This window comes from Heteronotia binoei, chromosome 8 (genome assembly GCF_032191835.1).
Source record: "Heteronotia binoei isolate CCM8104 ecotype False Entrance Well chromosome 8, APGP_CSIRO_Hbin_v1, whole genome shotgun sequence".
Taxonomy (NCBI): Eukaryota; Metazoa; Chordata; class Lepidosauria; order Squamata; family Gekkonidae; genus Heteronotia; species Heteronotia binoei.
The window spans coordinates 26,742,280-26,759,830 of record NC_083230.1 but is presented as its reverse complement, the minus strand read 5'-3'; the positions used below and the strand labels follow the sequence as shown (position 1 = coordinate 26,759,830).

The following is a 17,551-nucleotide window of genomic DNA, read 5'->3' as shown; positions in this document are numbered from 1 at the left end:
AAGGGGTGACGAGAACTAAGCACTGATGCAGCTCTTCCTGCCCTCCCTCTCATGATCTATCTAAGTTCACAAAATCAGCATTGCTGTCAGATGGCCATCTAGCCTCTATTTAAAAACCACCAAAGAAGGAGAGGTCACCACCTACCAGGGAAGCCTGTTCCGCTGAGGAACCACTCTGTCAGGAAGTTCTTCCTAATGTTTAGCCAAAAACTCTTCTGATTTAATTTCAATCCACAGGTTCTGGTCCAACCTTCTGGGGCCATAGAAAACAACTCTGCACCATTCTCTATATGACAGCCCTTTAAGTACTTGAAGATGGTTATCATATCACCTCTCAGTTGTCTCCTCTCCAAGCTAAACGTACCTGACTCCTTCAGCCTTTCCTCATAGGACTTGGTCTCTAGTCCTCTCACCATCTTTGTTGCCCTCCTCTGGACACGTACCAGCTTGCCAGTATCCTTCTTAAATTGTGGTGCGCAAAAGTGAACACAGTACTCCAGGTGAGGTCTTATCAGAGCAGAGTAAAGCCATACCATCACTTTTGTGTGATCTGGACACTATATCACTATTGATACAGCTGAAAATTGCATTTGCCTTTTTACCTACCAAGAGCTCCGTGGTGCAGAGTGGTAAAGCTACAGTACTGCAGTCCTAAGCTCTTCTCACAACCTGAGTTCAATCCCAGCGGAAGCTGGGTTCAGGTAGCCGGCTCGAGGTTGACTCAGCCTTCCATCCTTCCGAGGTCGGTCAAATGAGTCCCCAGCTTGCTGGGGGGAAAGTGTAGATGACTGGGGAAGGCAATGGCAAAGCACCCCGTAAAAAAGTTAAAACGTTGTAAAACGTCACCCAGAGTTGGAAACGACTGGTGCTTGCACAGGGGACTACCTTTTTAGCTACCAAATTACCCTGCTGACTCATGTTCACTAAGACCTCTAGATCTTTGTTGCACAAACTACTGCCAAGGCATGTTTCCCGCATCCTATAATTATGCATTGGATTTTTCCTGCCTAAATGTAGAACTTCACATTTATCCCCATTAAAATTAATTTTATTTGTTTTAGCCCAGTTTTCCAGCCTGTTAAGATCTTCCTTATCTTTCTTTGGAAACTGCAAGTCAGCATGACATTAAGGTTCCCAAAGAAGGGCCTTCAATAACTTAACTGGGTCCAAAAGTTGAACTAAAGTTTGAAAGGCACAGAAACAAGTAAAGGGCTCCGGGACCTGCTCTGGCTGCCAATAACTTACCGAGTCCGGTACAAGGTGCTGGTTATTACCTTTAAAGCCCTATATGGCCTAGGACCTGCCTACCTGAAGGACCGTCTCTCCCCACATCTTCCCCAGAGAGTACTGAGATCGGGAACTCAAAACCTCCTCGTTATCCCTGGGCCAAAAGAAGCCCGCTTAAAATCTACCAGGGACAGGGCCTTCTCTGTTATGGCCCCTTCCTAGTGGAACCAGCTGCCGGAAGAGGTGAGGGCCCTGCGAGACCTTGCTCAGTTCCGCAGGGCCTGTAAGACAACCCTCTTCTGGCTGGCCTATAACTAACCGGCACAAGAAACTAAGTGTGGTTCTATTAGACTTCTGCTGCTCTTAATGTTTTAAATGTTTTAATTATTTTAACTGTTTAAATACCTAAACCTAATTTATGTGGGATTCTATGTTGTGAGCCGCCCTGAGCCACTTGGTGGGAAGGGTGGGATATAAATCATAAAATAAAATAGAAGATCAGTTTCTTGACACTATTCTATGCAGTGACAAATTTATCAGTCTCTATTCAAAATGAATATATTTTTTTAAAACCCTTATTGAATTTTTTTCTTAAATGTAAAGTTCATACAAATTGTTTAAGCTTGAAATATTGTGGAATTTATTAGACTACTTTAAGTCATTTATACAGTGTTGTTATCCTGTCAAGGTAAAATAAAATCCTATTATGTGTAAGTGGGATTTATAGCCATGATTGTCCTTAAGGGGGAGGGGGTGTCACATAATAGCAGTACAGAAATACATCAGTACATAAAACTTTCGACAATGCAGTCACAATTCTAAGCAGCTATTTTAATTAATACGTGTAGAAGAAAACACAACAAAAGCTTAAAATAGTTATAAGCAGGATGTACGATTATGTCTTTTGTCATACATATTGTTGTTCACTTAGTCATGTTTATGAACATCACAAAATGGGGGAAAATAAGGACGTTTGTATATATGCCTGTATGAAATGATATTTTTAAAATAATCTTTTCCTATGCAATTCTCCTTATTCATAACGTAAGTTTTCGTGCGCTCTCTTAAGCACACTTCATCAGACGAGGGGATCAGGTATTGTGAGCTGAAATGCAAGCAGTCTGGCAAACTAACTGGTCACATAAAAGAGTGTGGCTGGGCCATTTGGTCTGGAGAGCCATAAAAGGTAATAAAATTCTCTGCCAAATGGTGTTTTCTGCAAATCCAGGTGAATCACAAAAGGACATGTATATCCAACTTGTAGTCCACCCAATCAACTTATCAACATACATATTAAACATCATTCTAGTCTGCCATTAGAAAACAAGAATACATAAAAGTACTTCTTCACCCAAAGGGTGATTAACATGTGGAATTCACTGCCACAGGAGGTGGTGGCGGCCACAAGCATAGCCACCTTCAAGAGGGGTTTAGATAAAAATATGGAGCAGAGGTCCGTCAGTGGCTATTAGCCACAGTGTGTGTGTGTGTGTGTATATATATAAAAAATTTTGCCACTATGTGACACAGAGTGTTGGACTGGATGGGCCATTGGCCTGATCTAACATGGCTTCTCTTATGTTCTATGTTCTAAAATGAAAATGGGTTAAGTATATGTAATGAGATAAATAGCCAACATCCCTTATTTGAGTATGTCAATATAAAACATTATTCTGATACACTATTATAAAAGAGAAATGCATTGGAATACTGTGGATGTATAGCTATACTCACTGAGAGTGGGTTTAGCATATGTAATGAGATAAAAAACCAATGTCCCTGAACAGAATGGAGAGAGAAGTTGCTGAATTACAAATTATTATGAAACTTGGAACAAACACCTCTCCAGGACTGAACAGGGATATTGGGGTTTTTTTTTAATCTCATCACATATTTAAGCTGTCTCAATAGCATCTCTGTGCATTCCTGTCCTCCCATACTATGCCAATTTGATTGATCCACCATCTCCCATACACAAACTTGCTTTAAAGTATTTTGTTAAAAGAAGTGGCATTGTGATGATAGAATTTTCTTGGGTTCTGCAAAGGAAGAGTGTGTGAGGCTTGTTTCTAACCAGCATAATGTCACCATATTTTGTTCATGGATTGCCTGAAACCTAAAAAAAAGTAAGACGAATATGTTGTGTTGTCTAACAGTGAGTGGTATAAATTCCAGTGGCTTCTCTGGTTATGCCAATTTGACAATCACTCTATTGATTTGATTGATATGGCTTTTTATCCCTGTGGATTGTTCAGTTGTCTGAAGCTATTTAATTAAATAAAGCCTGTTAGTGTAGTGCAAGATCTATATCCTTCCTTTTACAAACCAGCATCTCTTCCTCTCTTTATTTCTTGAAGTGTTTTAAATTCAGCTCTTAGCAATTCTCCTTGAACAAAATTGCTCCAATGAAAATTATTCAACTCTCCTTTACGCCATCTGTTTTTCACTACTATTTGCGAATACTTGGGATACACTACCTTTGCTGTTCCTTAATATACTCTAATATTAATGCATATACAGTTCTATCAAAGCCCAGTGAACAGCTCAAGGGTTATCACCGGTATCTGTTTTTAAAGAACTGGTGCTCCTTCATATTAAGATAGGATAATTGGCTTTTGAAAGGCAGATGGTAAACATTTTAATAAATATTGGTCATATTAGATTTGTAATGGACCAAGAAATGTATCAATCCATTCATGTATTGCATTTTAATACCATCCTTCCTCTGATTCTCCTCTCCTTTTATTTTCATAGTAACCTACAGATAGGTTAGGCTGAGAGAATGACTGGCCCAGGATTGCCAAATGAACATCCAAAGCAAGTAGGGATTTCAATTTAATTATCCTAAGTCTTATTTCAGTACTTTAGCTGCTAAACTACATTTCCCCCCCCCCCAAGTCGGAATAACGAGACGGACACAATTAGATTGGTGAAATTATGGGCCACTTTATTAAATAACATATCAACGGCAAGGGCAACCGAACTGCGGCCAGGTCAGGGCCAGGGGTCTCCTCAGACCGCTCCCCTGCCTTTTTAAGTGGGCAAGAGACCCGGCCCCCAAGCCGGAGCTGTGTGCCACAGCTCCCGCCCAGCAGGGAGGCTCGCACTGGAGGGCCCAGACACCAGACGCGAGTCTCAGCAAAAGGTATCCAACCGAGTCTCCAGGACAGTCTGCATTCACACACCCTGGGCCACACCCAAAGGTTGATCCTGCCAGACCCCCAACTCCCCAAAAGGGGGAGGCTAACCGGTCCTCCCCAGGCCGCATGGTGCCATAAACCCCGTAAAACCTGCCCTAAAAGTGACCAATCTATACAAAGGCACCAACCCGAGGCCAATTCCTCAATCCACTGATATGCTATGCAGGGTAGGCAAAAAACACCCCCCAGTCACCAGCCAAACAGCCGGGGAGTAAAAAATTCCTACCCGGCCCCTCTAAAATTGAGGCGACCAGCAAGATGCCTACATAAAAAACAGGGCGGGCGGGAGGGCCAAGCAAGATGAGTAGACTGAAGAGCCGGGGAACGGAGGCTTCAATAAGAGCGCTGAAGCCCCACCCCCTTCAGACGCGCCCGAAAGCGCGCCGAGAAGTCCGCTCTCCCTCTGGTGGGGGCAAAATCTCCCCTGCGGCCACACCGCTATGCGACGGGCTGCAGGAGGCTCTGTTAATCCAGACAAGAAATGGCCTTGAAGTTGGGCATACAATAAACATAAATTCAGATTAAGATTGCATGTAAATAGGATTTTAAAAACCGAAGATCAATGCAACAAAGCAGTATAATACACCTAATGAGCAATCCTATGAAGATTGCCTAGCAGTTCCCAGATAATACCGTAACTATTTTCCCCTGTATAAAAATGCCCCTCCAACAATACCATTTTACATATTCTGTGGAATGATAGAAGTGTGGAAGCCTTCTTGACCTCTTCAGGCAGGCCATTCCACAAGCGGGAAGTCACTGCAGAGAACCCAAGGATTTGGGCAACTGTGGATCCTACCCACCCTACGCACTTGCAGGGAATGAAGTGCTACATGGCACCAGAACTGGGAAATGCAAACTATTCAGCAAATTTATAAATTGAAAACAGGGAGACTTAACCTGAACTGATGCCAATGGCAGTTTGTAAGTTTGCAGGAGTCCAGCAACTTAACCAGAACCCCATCAAGAGCCAGGAGTTGTATGTTGCCGACTTGTCTGTGCTGACCCTTCCATATGACTTCAGTCTGATAAGGATCTACTTTCAGCCAGTTGTCTCTCAACCACTCCACCAGAGTCTAGACACTGTGATAGTCCAAGGAGAGCAGACTCCATCCAAGCAGGAGATAGAGCTGGATGTCATCTGCATACTGATGGCACCCTACCCCACAACCCCTGCTGTCAGCCGCCCTGAGCCTGCTTGCGGGATACGGCAGGTTATAAATCCAAAAATTAAATAATGGCCAGGGGGCACATATATATGCTGAATAACATCAACAGCAGGATCGCACCCTGAGGGATAGCATAAACAAGTGGCATACCAGTTGAACTTCTGCTGCCAACAACAACCTTCTGTAGACATCTCCATAGGAACAAGGAAAACCACCAAAGCATGGTACCCTGTATCCCCAAGGAGGTGAGGATGTCAATCAGTATTGGGTAGTCAACTGTTCCAAAGACTGCTGAAAGATCTAGTAAAATCAGCAGTGTTAACTCACCATGGTCCAATTGCTGTTGAAGGTTGTCAACCAGCTTCACAAGTGCAGTCTCCATCCCATACCCAGGTTTGAAGCCAGACTGGAATGAATCTAATGCAAAAGTCTCATCCAGGAATTCCTGGAGCTGCTTAGCCACTTCCCTCTCCATTACCTTCCCCAGAAACAGCAAATTCAAGACTGGATGGTAATTGGCCAGCTCTGTCTTATCCAAAGAAGGCTTCTTCAAAATAAGTCAAAGCAGGCTCTCCTTTAAAGAACTGAGAAAGCAGCCCTGAGAGAGCGAGATATTCACAACCTCTCTCAGCGAGCCTCCTACCACGTCACAGAAAGATTTAACCACCTAAGATGTCGAGATGGCTGCCCAGCTCTTGGACAACTTCTGGTCAGCCGAGACAGCCTACCCTGCACCTGACACCACTCCCACCACTGAGAATAGGAATAAGAAGGTACCTGCATTGGACCAAGCCTTAAACACTAAGGTGAAAGTGGGCCCGCTCCAATGGTTGGACTCGAGGATCAGACCATGTCCTGATAGGCCAAGGTTGGGCCCCACTTTCCACCCCCCTCCCCGTCCTTCTACAGAGACTCATCGGGAACCTGCAGACACCCCTGTGGAAGGCACCAAAGCTAAAGCAACAGGCTTGACCAATTGACCTACTCATGCCTGCAGTCTCTGTTTCACCTGCAGCCAGCCCAGTCACTTTCAAATGTGACCTCTCCATGCCCATATCAAGGCTGCCCTCCATGTGCAGCAATCCCGCTCTGATGGTCCTGGCTGTTGTGTTTAGCGAACAGACCATGACCCTGATAGATACAGTACCATTGTATCCCTGATCTAATGCCATCCAGACTTACTCCAACTGGGTCCTAAGCTGCCTGTTGCATACATGGTTTGCTAGAGAACTGGCCCATAGTGTTGGGAACCTTGATGGTGGATTTCTTCCAAGCACCCATGGCTCTGGCCATCACACCTCTGCTGCCAACACCTCTCCTCCTAGTCCATGATTTCCCTTATTGGTGCCAGGTGGTGATTGGAGGGATATCTTTATACAGCCTCTCCGCTCCCCCTGACACTCCACCAAACATATCCTTCAGCACACCTGTGGCCAGCACTCCAGCGTTGACTGATGACACTGATGCCCCCCCCCTGAACTCCAAAGCTGGATACAAGACCCAAACTTCCAGGTGGCCTTGAAAAACAATGAGTTGCTAGACAGGGTAAGAGACCATCTCACTGTCTCTGAAAGGCAGGTCTTGGATGGCCATGCTGCCACTCAGCTCCCCTGTTTCAAGCAGCAGGGTGGCCCCTTGTGGTGGGTCACCCGGACCCCAGAAAGGCAGCCGAAATTCATCACTTGATTGTGCCAGGACGGGCTAGACAGGAAGTCTTGTGCCAGGCTCATGATAGCCCTTGGGCTGGGCATTTGTCACAACAGAAGATTCTCCAGAGAGTCCTGCAGCATTTTTTCTGGCCTCTGTGGTGCAGGACATTGGGGTCTTCTGCAAGTCTTGCCCTCCTTGCCAAACCTTCATACTAAACTTTGCACAACTGCTTGAACCCTGAAAGGCCATAGGTATATCCTTGTAAGAACATAAGAGAAGCCATGTTGGATCAGGACAATGGCCCATCCAGTCCAACACTCTGTGTCACACACTGGCCAATATATGTGTGTGTGCGTGTATACACACACACACACACACACACATATATATATATATATATATATATATATATATATATATATATATATATATATATATATACACACACACTGTGGCTAACAGCCACTGATGGACCTCTGCTCCATATTTTTATCCAATCCCCTCTTGAAGCTGGCTGTGCTTGTAGCCACCACCACCTCCTATGGCAGTGAATTCCACATGTTAATCACCCTTTGGGTGAAGAAGTACTTCCTTTTATCCGTTTTAACCTGACTGCTCAGCAATTTCATTGAATGCCCACGGGTTCTGGTATTGTGAGAAAGGGAGAAAAGTACTTATTTTTCTACTTTCTCCATCCCATGCATAATCTTGTAAACCTCTATCATGTCACCCCGCAGTCGACATTTCTCCAAGTTAAAGAGCCCCAAGCATTTTAACCTTTCTTCATAGGGAAAGTGTTCCAAACCTTTAATAATCCTAGCTGCCCTTTTCTGCACTTTTTCCAATGCTATAATATCCTTTTTGAGGTGCGGTGACCAGAATTGCACACAGTATTCCAAATGAGACCGCACCATCGATTTATACAGGGGCATTATGATACTGCCTGATTTGTTTTCAATTCCCTTCCTAATAATTCCCAGCATGGCGTTGGCCTTTTTTATTGCAATCGCACACTGTCTTGACATTTTCAGTGAGTTATCTACCACGACCCCAAAATCTCTCTCGATATAGTCTCTGCCAGTTCACATCCCATCAACTTGTATTTGTAACTGGGATTCTTGGCCCCAATGTGCATTACTTTGCACTTGGCCACAATGAACCTCATCTGCCACGTTGACACCCACTCACCCAGCCTCAACAGATCCCTTTGGAGTGCCTCACAATCCTCTCTGATTCTCACCACCCTGAACAATTTAGTGTCATCTGTAAACTTGGCCACTTCACTGCTTACTCCCAATTCCAGATCATTAATGAACAAGTTAAAGAGCATGGGACCCAGTACTGAGCCCTGCGGCACCCCACTGGTAACTGTCCTCCACTGTGAAGACTGCCCGTTTATACTCACTCTCTGCTTCCTATTAATTAGCCAGTTTTTGATCCACAAGAGGACCTGTCCTTTTATTCCATGACTCTCGAGCTTACAAAGGAGCCTTTGATGAGGAACTTTATCAAAAGCTTTCTGGAATCAAGGTAAACAACATCTATCGGGTCTCCTTTGTCCACATGTTTGTTCACCCCCTCAAAGAACTGTAACAGGTTAGTGAGGCAAGATCTTCCCTTACAGAACCCATGCTGAGTATTCCTCAATAACTTGTGTTCATCAATGTGCCTACTCATTCTGTCCTTGATAATGCTTTCTACCAACTTTCCCGGTATTGAAGTCAAACTGACTGACCTGTAATTTCCAGGATCTCCACTGGAACCCTTTTTAAACAGTTAGAATTCAGTCAAGCATAAGCATAACATACAATAAAGCAATAATGAAAAATATGTCCCAACAGGGACTTCCCCTATAGTTACATTTTCCCATTTACAATCTAAGTCCCAAATCCCATTCCATATTAGAGATCTTCAATATAAGAGTTTTTAGACTCATGGCTTGATCATGAAGTCAGCCCAGAGTCTAAGTCTATTAGCTTGGTATTTCATTCAGGCCCTGTCCCTTGCTCTTCAGTCTCAACAAGCTGAAAGCCCAATATACCCACCAGTCCGTAGTTCTCATAGCAACCATAACTGTTCCTTAAAAGAGGGAACAAAGAACTCTCTGCACAGCCTCATTTAATTTGCCTCTCTTACAGCAACTTCTTCCCCTTTTTTCTCTTTTCCAATTATAAGGGAATCCACGAACACAGACCCCCCCCCAAAAAAAAAAATAGAAGGTGCTCATGCAAGTATTTCAGAGCCATGTCTAAAGTGGGGTACAGACTTTGCCATCACCACTGAAAGACACCCAATCCATGTGGTTCCCAGGCTGGACTGGTCTCCTTCCCTGCTGGTGCCACCTCCCTGTCCCCACTCTGGGCTTTTGGGTTGGGCCCAGCTGCGGTACTGCCACCACAACCTGTGGCCAGAGCCCTGCTTCCACTGCGCAGCTCACCACAGCCATTTCTTCCATCGACCACCTCAGCTGGCCACCCCTTCTCTGCCACTGACCTCCTCCTCCTCTGGCCTCCTGAATGAGTTCATTATGGGAGGTCCAAGGGGCATCCTCAGGCAACAGGGGAGGGGGTGAGCAACCCAGGCTCTCCTGGATTGCCTGGTGATGGATGGGGGCTTCCACTGTTGAAGCGGTACCTGACCCTGGACAGACTGCCCCCCATTTCCCAGATTACTTATGCAGTCCCTTTAAAGTTTATAGGGAGTTTACCAGAAACCCAAAACAGCTGAGCAGTGGTGCTCTCAGCCACTCAGCTGTTTTTGTGGCTTTCTACTGGAGCAGAAAGCAGGCGTTTAAAGGTGGAAAGGTCCCCTGTGCAAGCACCAGTCGTTTTCAACTCTGGGGTGACGCTGCTTTCACAGCGTTTTCACGGCAGACCTTTTTACGGGGTGGTTTGCCATTGCCTTCCCCGATCATTACACTTTCCCCCCAGCAAGCTGAATACTCATTTTACCAACCTCAGAAGGATGGAAGGCTGAGTCAACCTCGAGCTGGCTACCTGAACCAGCTTCCGCTGGAATCGAACTCAGGTCATGAGCAGAGGGCTCCAACTGCAGTACTGCAGCTTTACTACTCTGCGCCACGGGGCTCTTAAAAGGTTCTTGAGGCCCCTTTAAATCCCTGCTTTCTGCTCCGGTCCAGAACTGACATGAACTCCATGAACTGCCTTAAAAGTTTGTGGAAGTCCATGACTTTGGTCCCCAAACTATGAACAGGGCAAAATTCATCACAATTTTTGCTTCATGGTTCATGCCCATTCCTAATCAGTGCTTTAATGTTGCTGCAATGCCAGTTTAAAATTGTGTTTTATAACCTCCTTAGAGCCATTTTAAAGATTTCAAAAAGGTTTGTGGTACAATACTTACAAGACTTTATCACTGCATTATTTGCATTAATTGTTGAATATTTAAATTTGCAAAATAAAAATATTCCTGTGGAAAACCTAGGGCCAAGCAAGTTTTCTTACCAACCTTGGCTTTGCAGTCTTAAAAAGCGTCCTTTAAAAAAAACTATATTAATCAGATGCTTCTGCTCCAGATGGTTACTTAAAAATTAATACTCATTAATGAATACTTTATTTTCCACCTCAGCCATTTGGAGGTACCTCATGTTTCTTATTCAACCAAATGCTTGTTTACTGGAAGAATAAAACATAACAGGACATTTAGGAGAATGGGTAGGGACAGATAATAAGTTCCACAGGCAAACTAATGAATATAACGTGCAAAAAATACAATTATTATTTGGAAGTCAGATCACTTGGAAATCAAAACATCAAATAAATAAATTTCTGAGAAGTTCTCTATTCCACAATGGACAATTACATAATTGGTTTATTTATGTATCTGCTTACTAAGTTTATAGCCTGTCTTTCTCCCTCATGGAGTTCTGTGAATAAAAAGTTATTTTCCAGAAATTGTATTTAAGGCCAAGGAAGTAGATATGTAACCATTGTTCCAGATGCTCCAGCACATGTTGTCCAAGAGAACAAACTTAAACCGGAGTCCTGGAAGATGGAAAAAATGTCGAGATTAGAGGTGGATAAGTTAGTCCATTTTCACAAAAAGTCCTAGTGATTAAAAGAGGTGAGAAGACCTGTGAAAATAATAATTAGATGGTTGCAGAAAGGATATATCAGGGGTGGCCAGTGGTAGCTCTCCAGATGTTTTTTGCCTATAACTCCCATCAGCCCCATCCATTGGCCATGCTGGCTGGGGCTGATGGGAGTTGTAGGCAAAAAACATCTGTAGAGCTACTGTTGGCCACCCCTGGGATATATGATTTCTAGCCAAGTGTACAATAGCTAGAAATTGAGGATTTGCCCATTTTGGTATCCTTTTTATATTTAAGGATAACTGAGAACTTGATGAGGTGGTAGGATAGAGAAGTTGTCTTGTTATTCAGGTAACAGGTAAAGATATACACATGACCTTTAGGACTGGCCCAAATGGAGTTTTACCCTTTTAGAATGAAAGATGATGTCAATTTGACACCACTTTAGAAATGGCTGGTAATATAGATTAATCACACTCACTGTGCACACAAGCCTGGCATGGCCTGGAAGCTGTCTCTCTGATGGTCTCACTTTGTGGATGAAGGAACTTTTTGGGTGTAGGAAAATAATAAGATGTGTAATCCCTCAGATCTTTGTTATAGTTTTTTTTTCAAACTATCATGAAACATGTTAATCATCTGCAAAAACTCAAGCTGAAGATTTTCCTGAATGAACATTAAATGGCATAATTTTTTGCTTCCTCATAAATCAGTGCTTTTGTCCAAATTTGTTTATACTACTAACTTGTGTCGTTTTCGATGTTTAGGAACATTAAATCAAACATACTGGGGGAAAAGATATCCAGCGTGCAATGGTGCCAAACAGTCACCTATTAATATTGATCAAGATCTAGCTCCAGTAAGTGTAAATCTGAAGAAACTGCAGTTTCAAGGCTGGGAAAATGAAACAGCAAATGACACTTTAATCTACAACACTGGCAAAACAGGTACATACATATCTGCTGCTATTATTTAATGCTCATGAAAGTTAATTTGTTTTGCATTAGAAGTTAGAGATGTATAAGAATTTTTTATGTGGTCGCTTGTATTATTTTTTAACATGTGAAATTAGGATTTTTCCATTTATGGGGAAGACAGCTAGTAATAGTACTCGAGCATCAAGTCAAAGTGAAATTATATACCCTTGAAACCACCTGAATAGTGTAAATCCAATAAGGCATGTTTACTGAAGATAATGCTCTGATTACTTTCCACTTAATAATTATGTCTGTAAATAATATCTATATTTGACACAATGATATGCAGGCCTGTAGCTACAGGGGACCCGTAGGGGCCAGGCCGCTCTATTCAACCCCCCCTTCCTTTATTGGAGGGCCTCCACTACTAATTCGACAGCAGGACTAGAAGAAAAGGGAGGGAGGGAGAGTGAGCACAAGAAAGAGCAACAAGAGTGAAAGAGCAGAAGAGAGTGACAGAGAGAGGAGAGAGAGCGCACAAGGGGGAGTGAGAGAGCAACAGCGAGAAAGAGAGCGGGAGAGAGAGCTGGGACCGGGCTGGCTAGCTGCTGGAGGGAAGAAGCAGCCAAGCCTCATGCCCCCCCCCCCAATCAAACTTTTAATCTCCTGGGCCCCTCCAATGGCTACGGGCCTGATGATATGTTGATACACTAATGTTTATACAACTTATGTGTCAAGGATTTAAAACACAAGTTTGTCAAGTCAGTTACCTTTATGTTTGAGAATTGACAGCTGTACAGAAGCCTATCATTAGTACATAGGATTGGAATTCAAAAAAAGGAAGCATCACCCTCAGAGCTTTTTTCCTGGAAAAAAGAAGTGCCTGAACTTTCAAGAGGGAAATGAAGGAGAAACACATGGGATTTTTTGAAACAATATTACTTTCATGCATTACCTCCATTTTAAAGCAGTTTCCAAACTTTAGACATTCTCCTACTTCCTCAGTTCTTTTTTGAGTTTCGATTTTGGTGCCTAATGCTGAATGATGACCTTGAAGCAACCGTGTCATGCTTCTCTAGTGCCCCTCATGAACTTTTAGTTTTTGAGAATTTTGTTTCCATTAAGAGGTTCCAGAACTCCATTACGGTGTGTTTCCCCTCCCCCCCCCAAAAAAAAGCCCTGAACACCCTACTGCAAACTACAAATATGTGTTATCAGAGAGAGAGCCATATGAATGGTCAATAGATGGGTAATGTTGGCTGCTGAAATCTGATATGTGGGTTTTTGCTCTTTGAGATATTTTTGCTAGGTGAGTATTTTACAGTGGGCATGGATTCAAAGAAATATACAACTGGATCCACCTGATCTGCCTTAAGGTTGTATTTTTCAAAAGGCAGTTTCCCATGTGCATTACTTAATGAGAAATCTGATTTGGGGGAAGAAATTTAGAGAAATTTCCTAAATAATTTGTAGTATAGTATGTTTCATAGCATGAGCATTCCTTTTTTTCTCAAAAAATGAAAAAGTAAGAGATTGCACTGTTCACGCCCACATATTTGGCTAAATCTAATACCAGCTTGCTGGGGGAAAAGTGTAGATGACTGGGGAAGGCAATGGCAAACCACCCCGTTAAAAAGTCTGCCGTGAAAATGTCATGACACGACATCACCCCAGAGTCGGAAATGACTGGTGCTTGCACAGGGGACTACCTTTACCTTTTTAATACTGTTCTCTGAAACTAATAACTCCTTAAATTTTTATTTCAATATTCTTGCTACTAATTACATTTTAAATGCTAAATTGTTCTCTATTTTCTTTTATGAGTTGGATGTTAACTCTGTATAATGAAGGTATAGTTCTGTGGCTGCAAATCAATGGCATTTGGGTTCACTTTTGTTATTTCTTAGAGAAAACAACATTTGAAAGAAATGGGAGCCTTTTGCTGCTGCTGCTGCTAATGCTTAAGCAGAGTTGTTTACTGCTGGGTAAAACCATATTTATTGAAATATTTATTATTCATTATAAAGCTCAAGATAGGTACTGATGAGTGTGCTATGTTGCACAGAGGCAGTAGAGTATAGAATTATACTCTAGGTTCAGTGTCTTAATATAAGGAAATAAACCCCATTAGCAGTGCAATTTCAATATGTACAGAAAGCTCCAGAAGGGTGCATAAGGGGTGTTTTGAGATGAGAGGGTTGGGAGGGTGGCAAAGCTACTAGTATCTCTTAAGCCCCTCTGAAGAGACTTTGGACAGCCATTCAGCTACCCATTTTAGAACAGTCCTTTGATGATAGCCAGGAAGTTTGGCTGCAATCCTAAGAATACTTTCTTGAGAGTAAGCCCTATTGAATAATATGGGACTTGCTTTCAAGTAGATCTGCTTAATATTGCTCTCTTCGTCTCCCAAAGAGGCTACAGTATATGCAAGCCCTGAATATCTGTAATAGAGATGGCCCTGCAGATATTTATCTGTAATATTGAATGCAGTAGGATAGCCTTTATGCTGATTCTTTTATTATTCCTTCCACTTCTAATATTTATATATTTGAATCACAGGTTTTGTTTCCCTTCTTAACTATGATAAATGACAGCTTCTCTCTCTCTTTAGTGGAAATTAATTTGACAAATGAATACAATGTTACTGGAGGAGGCTTAGAGGGTGTATTTAGAGCAAGCAAGATAATATTCCACTGGGGAAAATGCAATGCGTCACATGATGGATCTGAACATAGTATAGATGGACAAAAATATCCTCTTGAGGTAATATACATGGTGGTTTGGGGCACTACCAGAATGGAGATATTTACTACATGTATACTTTTATATTTTTAAAAGTAATATTAAAATGTTCTAGTAGTAATACATATTCTTAAGTATGCGTTTTAATTTATTTCATTTTTGCTATCTTAAAACATCATCATTGTCATTTTACCCAATCCTGGTCAAAGCCAGACCCTGGGTGATGTACATCAAGCAAAGTAATACATAATTTAAAACAGCACAACAATACAGATTAAAACAGTAAAAAATTCAGAAAACCTGGTGGCGTCCCAAGTGTTATTCTTCCAGACAACCAGAGCAGCTAGGGTTGCCAATCCCCAGGTGGGGGCAGGGGATCCCCCGGTTTGGAGGCCCTCCCCCCGCTTCAGGGTCGTCAGAAAGCAGGGGGGAGAGGAGGGAAATGTCTGCTGGGAACTCTGTTATTCCCTATGGAGATTTATTCCCATATCATGGAGAATTGATCCACGGGTATCTGGGGCTCTGGGGGGGCTGTTTTTGGGAGTAGAGGCACCAAATTTTCAGTATAGCATCTAGAGCCTCTCCCCAAAATATCCCCCAAGTTTCAAAAGGATTGGACCAGGGGGTCCAATTCTATGAGCCCCAAAAGAAGGTGCCCCTATCCTTCATTATTTCCTATGGAAAGAAGGAATTGAAAAGGTGTGTTGTCCCTTTAAATGTAATGGCCAGAACTCCCTTTGGAGTTCAATTATGCTTGTCACAGCTTTGATCTTGGCTCCACCCCTAATGTCTCCTGGCTCCACCCCCAAAGTCCCCAGATATTTCTTGAATTGGACTTGGCAACCCTAAGAACAGCACATATGGAAGGGAGGGAGGGAGGGAGGAACTTTGGGGAGGATGGGGTGGAAAGGAAGGTCCTCAATCAAAAGTCTGGCAGAACATCTCTGCCTTACAGGCCCTGCAGTATAGCATAAGGACCTGCAGGGCCTGAATGTCATCTGGCAGAGAGTTCCACCAGGTTGGAGCCAGAACTGAAAAGGCTGTGTGTTCATTGAGGGCAGCCAGACCTCTTTAGAGCTGGGGTCACCAATAGGTTACTACCAGCAAAGCATAACACTTGACCAGGGACATAACAGAAGAGATGGTCCTGCAGATATGTTGGTGCCAGACCACTTTGTGTTTTCAAGATACCGGTAGCTCTCTTTGAGTAGTTAGGGGAAATTTTGACTTTATCCCTCTCTCTCTCTCTCACTCTCTCGCTCATAGTATTATATCACATATATTTTTCCTAGTTCAATATTTTTATTGAAAAATAAATAAATAAATACAGAATTAACACACATGGTGTACAGAAAAAAACAATAAGTGACCAAATATTGGCAATTAATGAAATCATATCACATATACCATATATACGATCTAGCTCCCATCACTTCAGTCATGTCTTCAAAGATAAAGCTGAGAGAGAGTGAATGGCCCAAGGTCACCATGCTGACTGTCAAGATAACATTTACAAAGGCTGTATTAAGTTCGTCAAATCTCTCTTAAAGAATTCTGCTGTTGAAGTGAATGGACATGAAGACACAGAATGTCTCAGCATATTTACATGCCTTTTGAATTAGACGGGAGAAAAATTGATTGATTGATTAATTAACTTCACTTATACCCCAAATTTCTCCCCAATGGAGACCAAAAGTAGCTTAGATCTTTCTCCATTTTATCTCCACCACAAACTGTGGAGTGTGTTTGCCCAAGGTCACCCAGCAAGCAGAGCACGGATCTTGGCATGGGTCTCCCAGATCCTAGTCCAGTACTCTAGCCACTATACCACACTTAGATCAGCATGGCGTAACTCATTCCCAAGTAGGGTTGCCAGCTCCCATGTTTCAGGGGCTTCTCTCTGCCAAGGACCAGCTGGTCAGCAGGGGAAACCCCTCTCCTATACAGGGATGTCAGTGCACGATGTCCCCGATGCAACAACTATCACCCAGAAGTGTTGTCATCGTGTCATGGACATCACATGCAGGATGCTCTGGTTTTGGGGCAATCTCTATGGTCTAAGCCCAATTTGCCCAAAAAAACTGAGCATCCCCTGCACAACATCACCAACGTGATGACTTCTGGGTGATGTCATTGCATCAGGAATGTCACATCCCTGCCCACCCCCCTGAATTCCTTACAAATCCCCCTGCCAGACTGATGAGGGGACCTGACAATTCTCTTCCCAAGCAGTTGTGAATGTATGAATCTACTCTTACCAACCATGTACACTTCCCCCGGTCATAAGAACAAAAAAAAGAGCCATGCTCAGGGGTTGTTTTGTAGAAAAATAGGTGGTGGAGCTTTTCCAGGGATTGTTATGCAGCTGGACAATGGACAAGATGGGGAGGAGTAGGGGGAACTCTCAGAAAGGTTCAGGAACTGTGCTCCTGTGAGCTCCTGCTGAATCTGAGGCCTGGCCATGCTGGATCAGACCAGTGGTCCATCTAGTCCAGCATCCTGTCGCACACACAACACCGTAGCCAGGATTTTTTTCTTGGGGTAGAGCTTACTTCTGAAGAAACCTGCTAAGAGTTTCTTCGCAATGAATGGAGA

The 17,551-nt window shown here is 43.1% G+C and overlaps 1 protein-coding gene across 6 annotated transcripts in view; it reads left to right on the top strand.

Annotated features, from left to right (window-relative positions):
* PTPRZ1 (protein tyrosine phosphatase receptor type Z1) overlaps nt 1-17,551 on the top strand; it is a 168,248-nt gene that overhangs the window by 63,779 nt on the left and 86,918 nt on the right. For all 6 annotated transcript variants that reach the window (XM_060244826.1, XM_060244831.1, XM_060244830.1 and 3 more), the window contains exons 3-4: nt 12,065-12,244; nt 14,826-14,977. In XM_060244826.1, the coding sequence (XP_060100809.1) occupies nt 12,065-12,244; nt 14,826-14,977 (332 nt within the window). The remainder of the gene's footprint in view (nt 1-12,064; nt 12,245-14,825; nt 14,978-17,551) is intronic.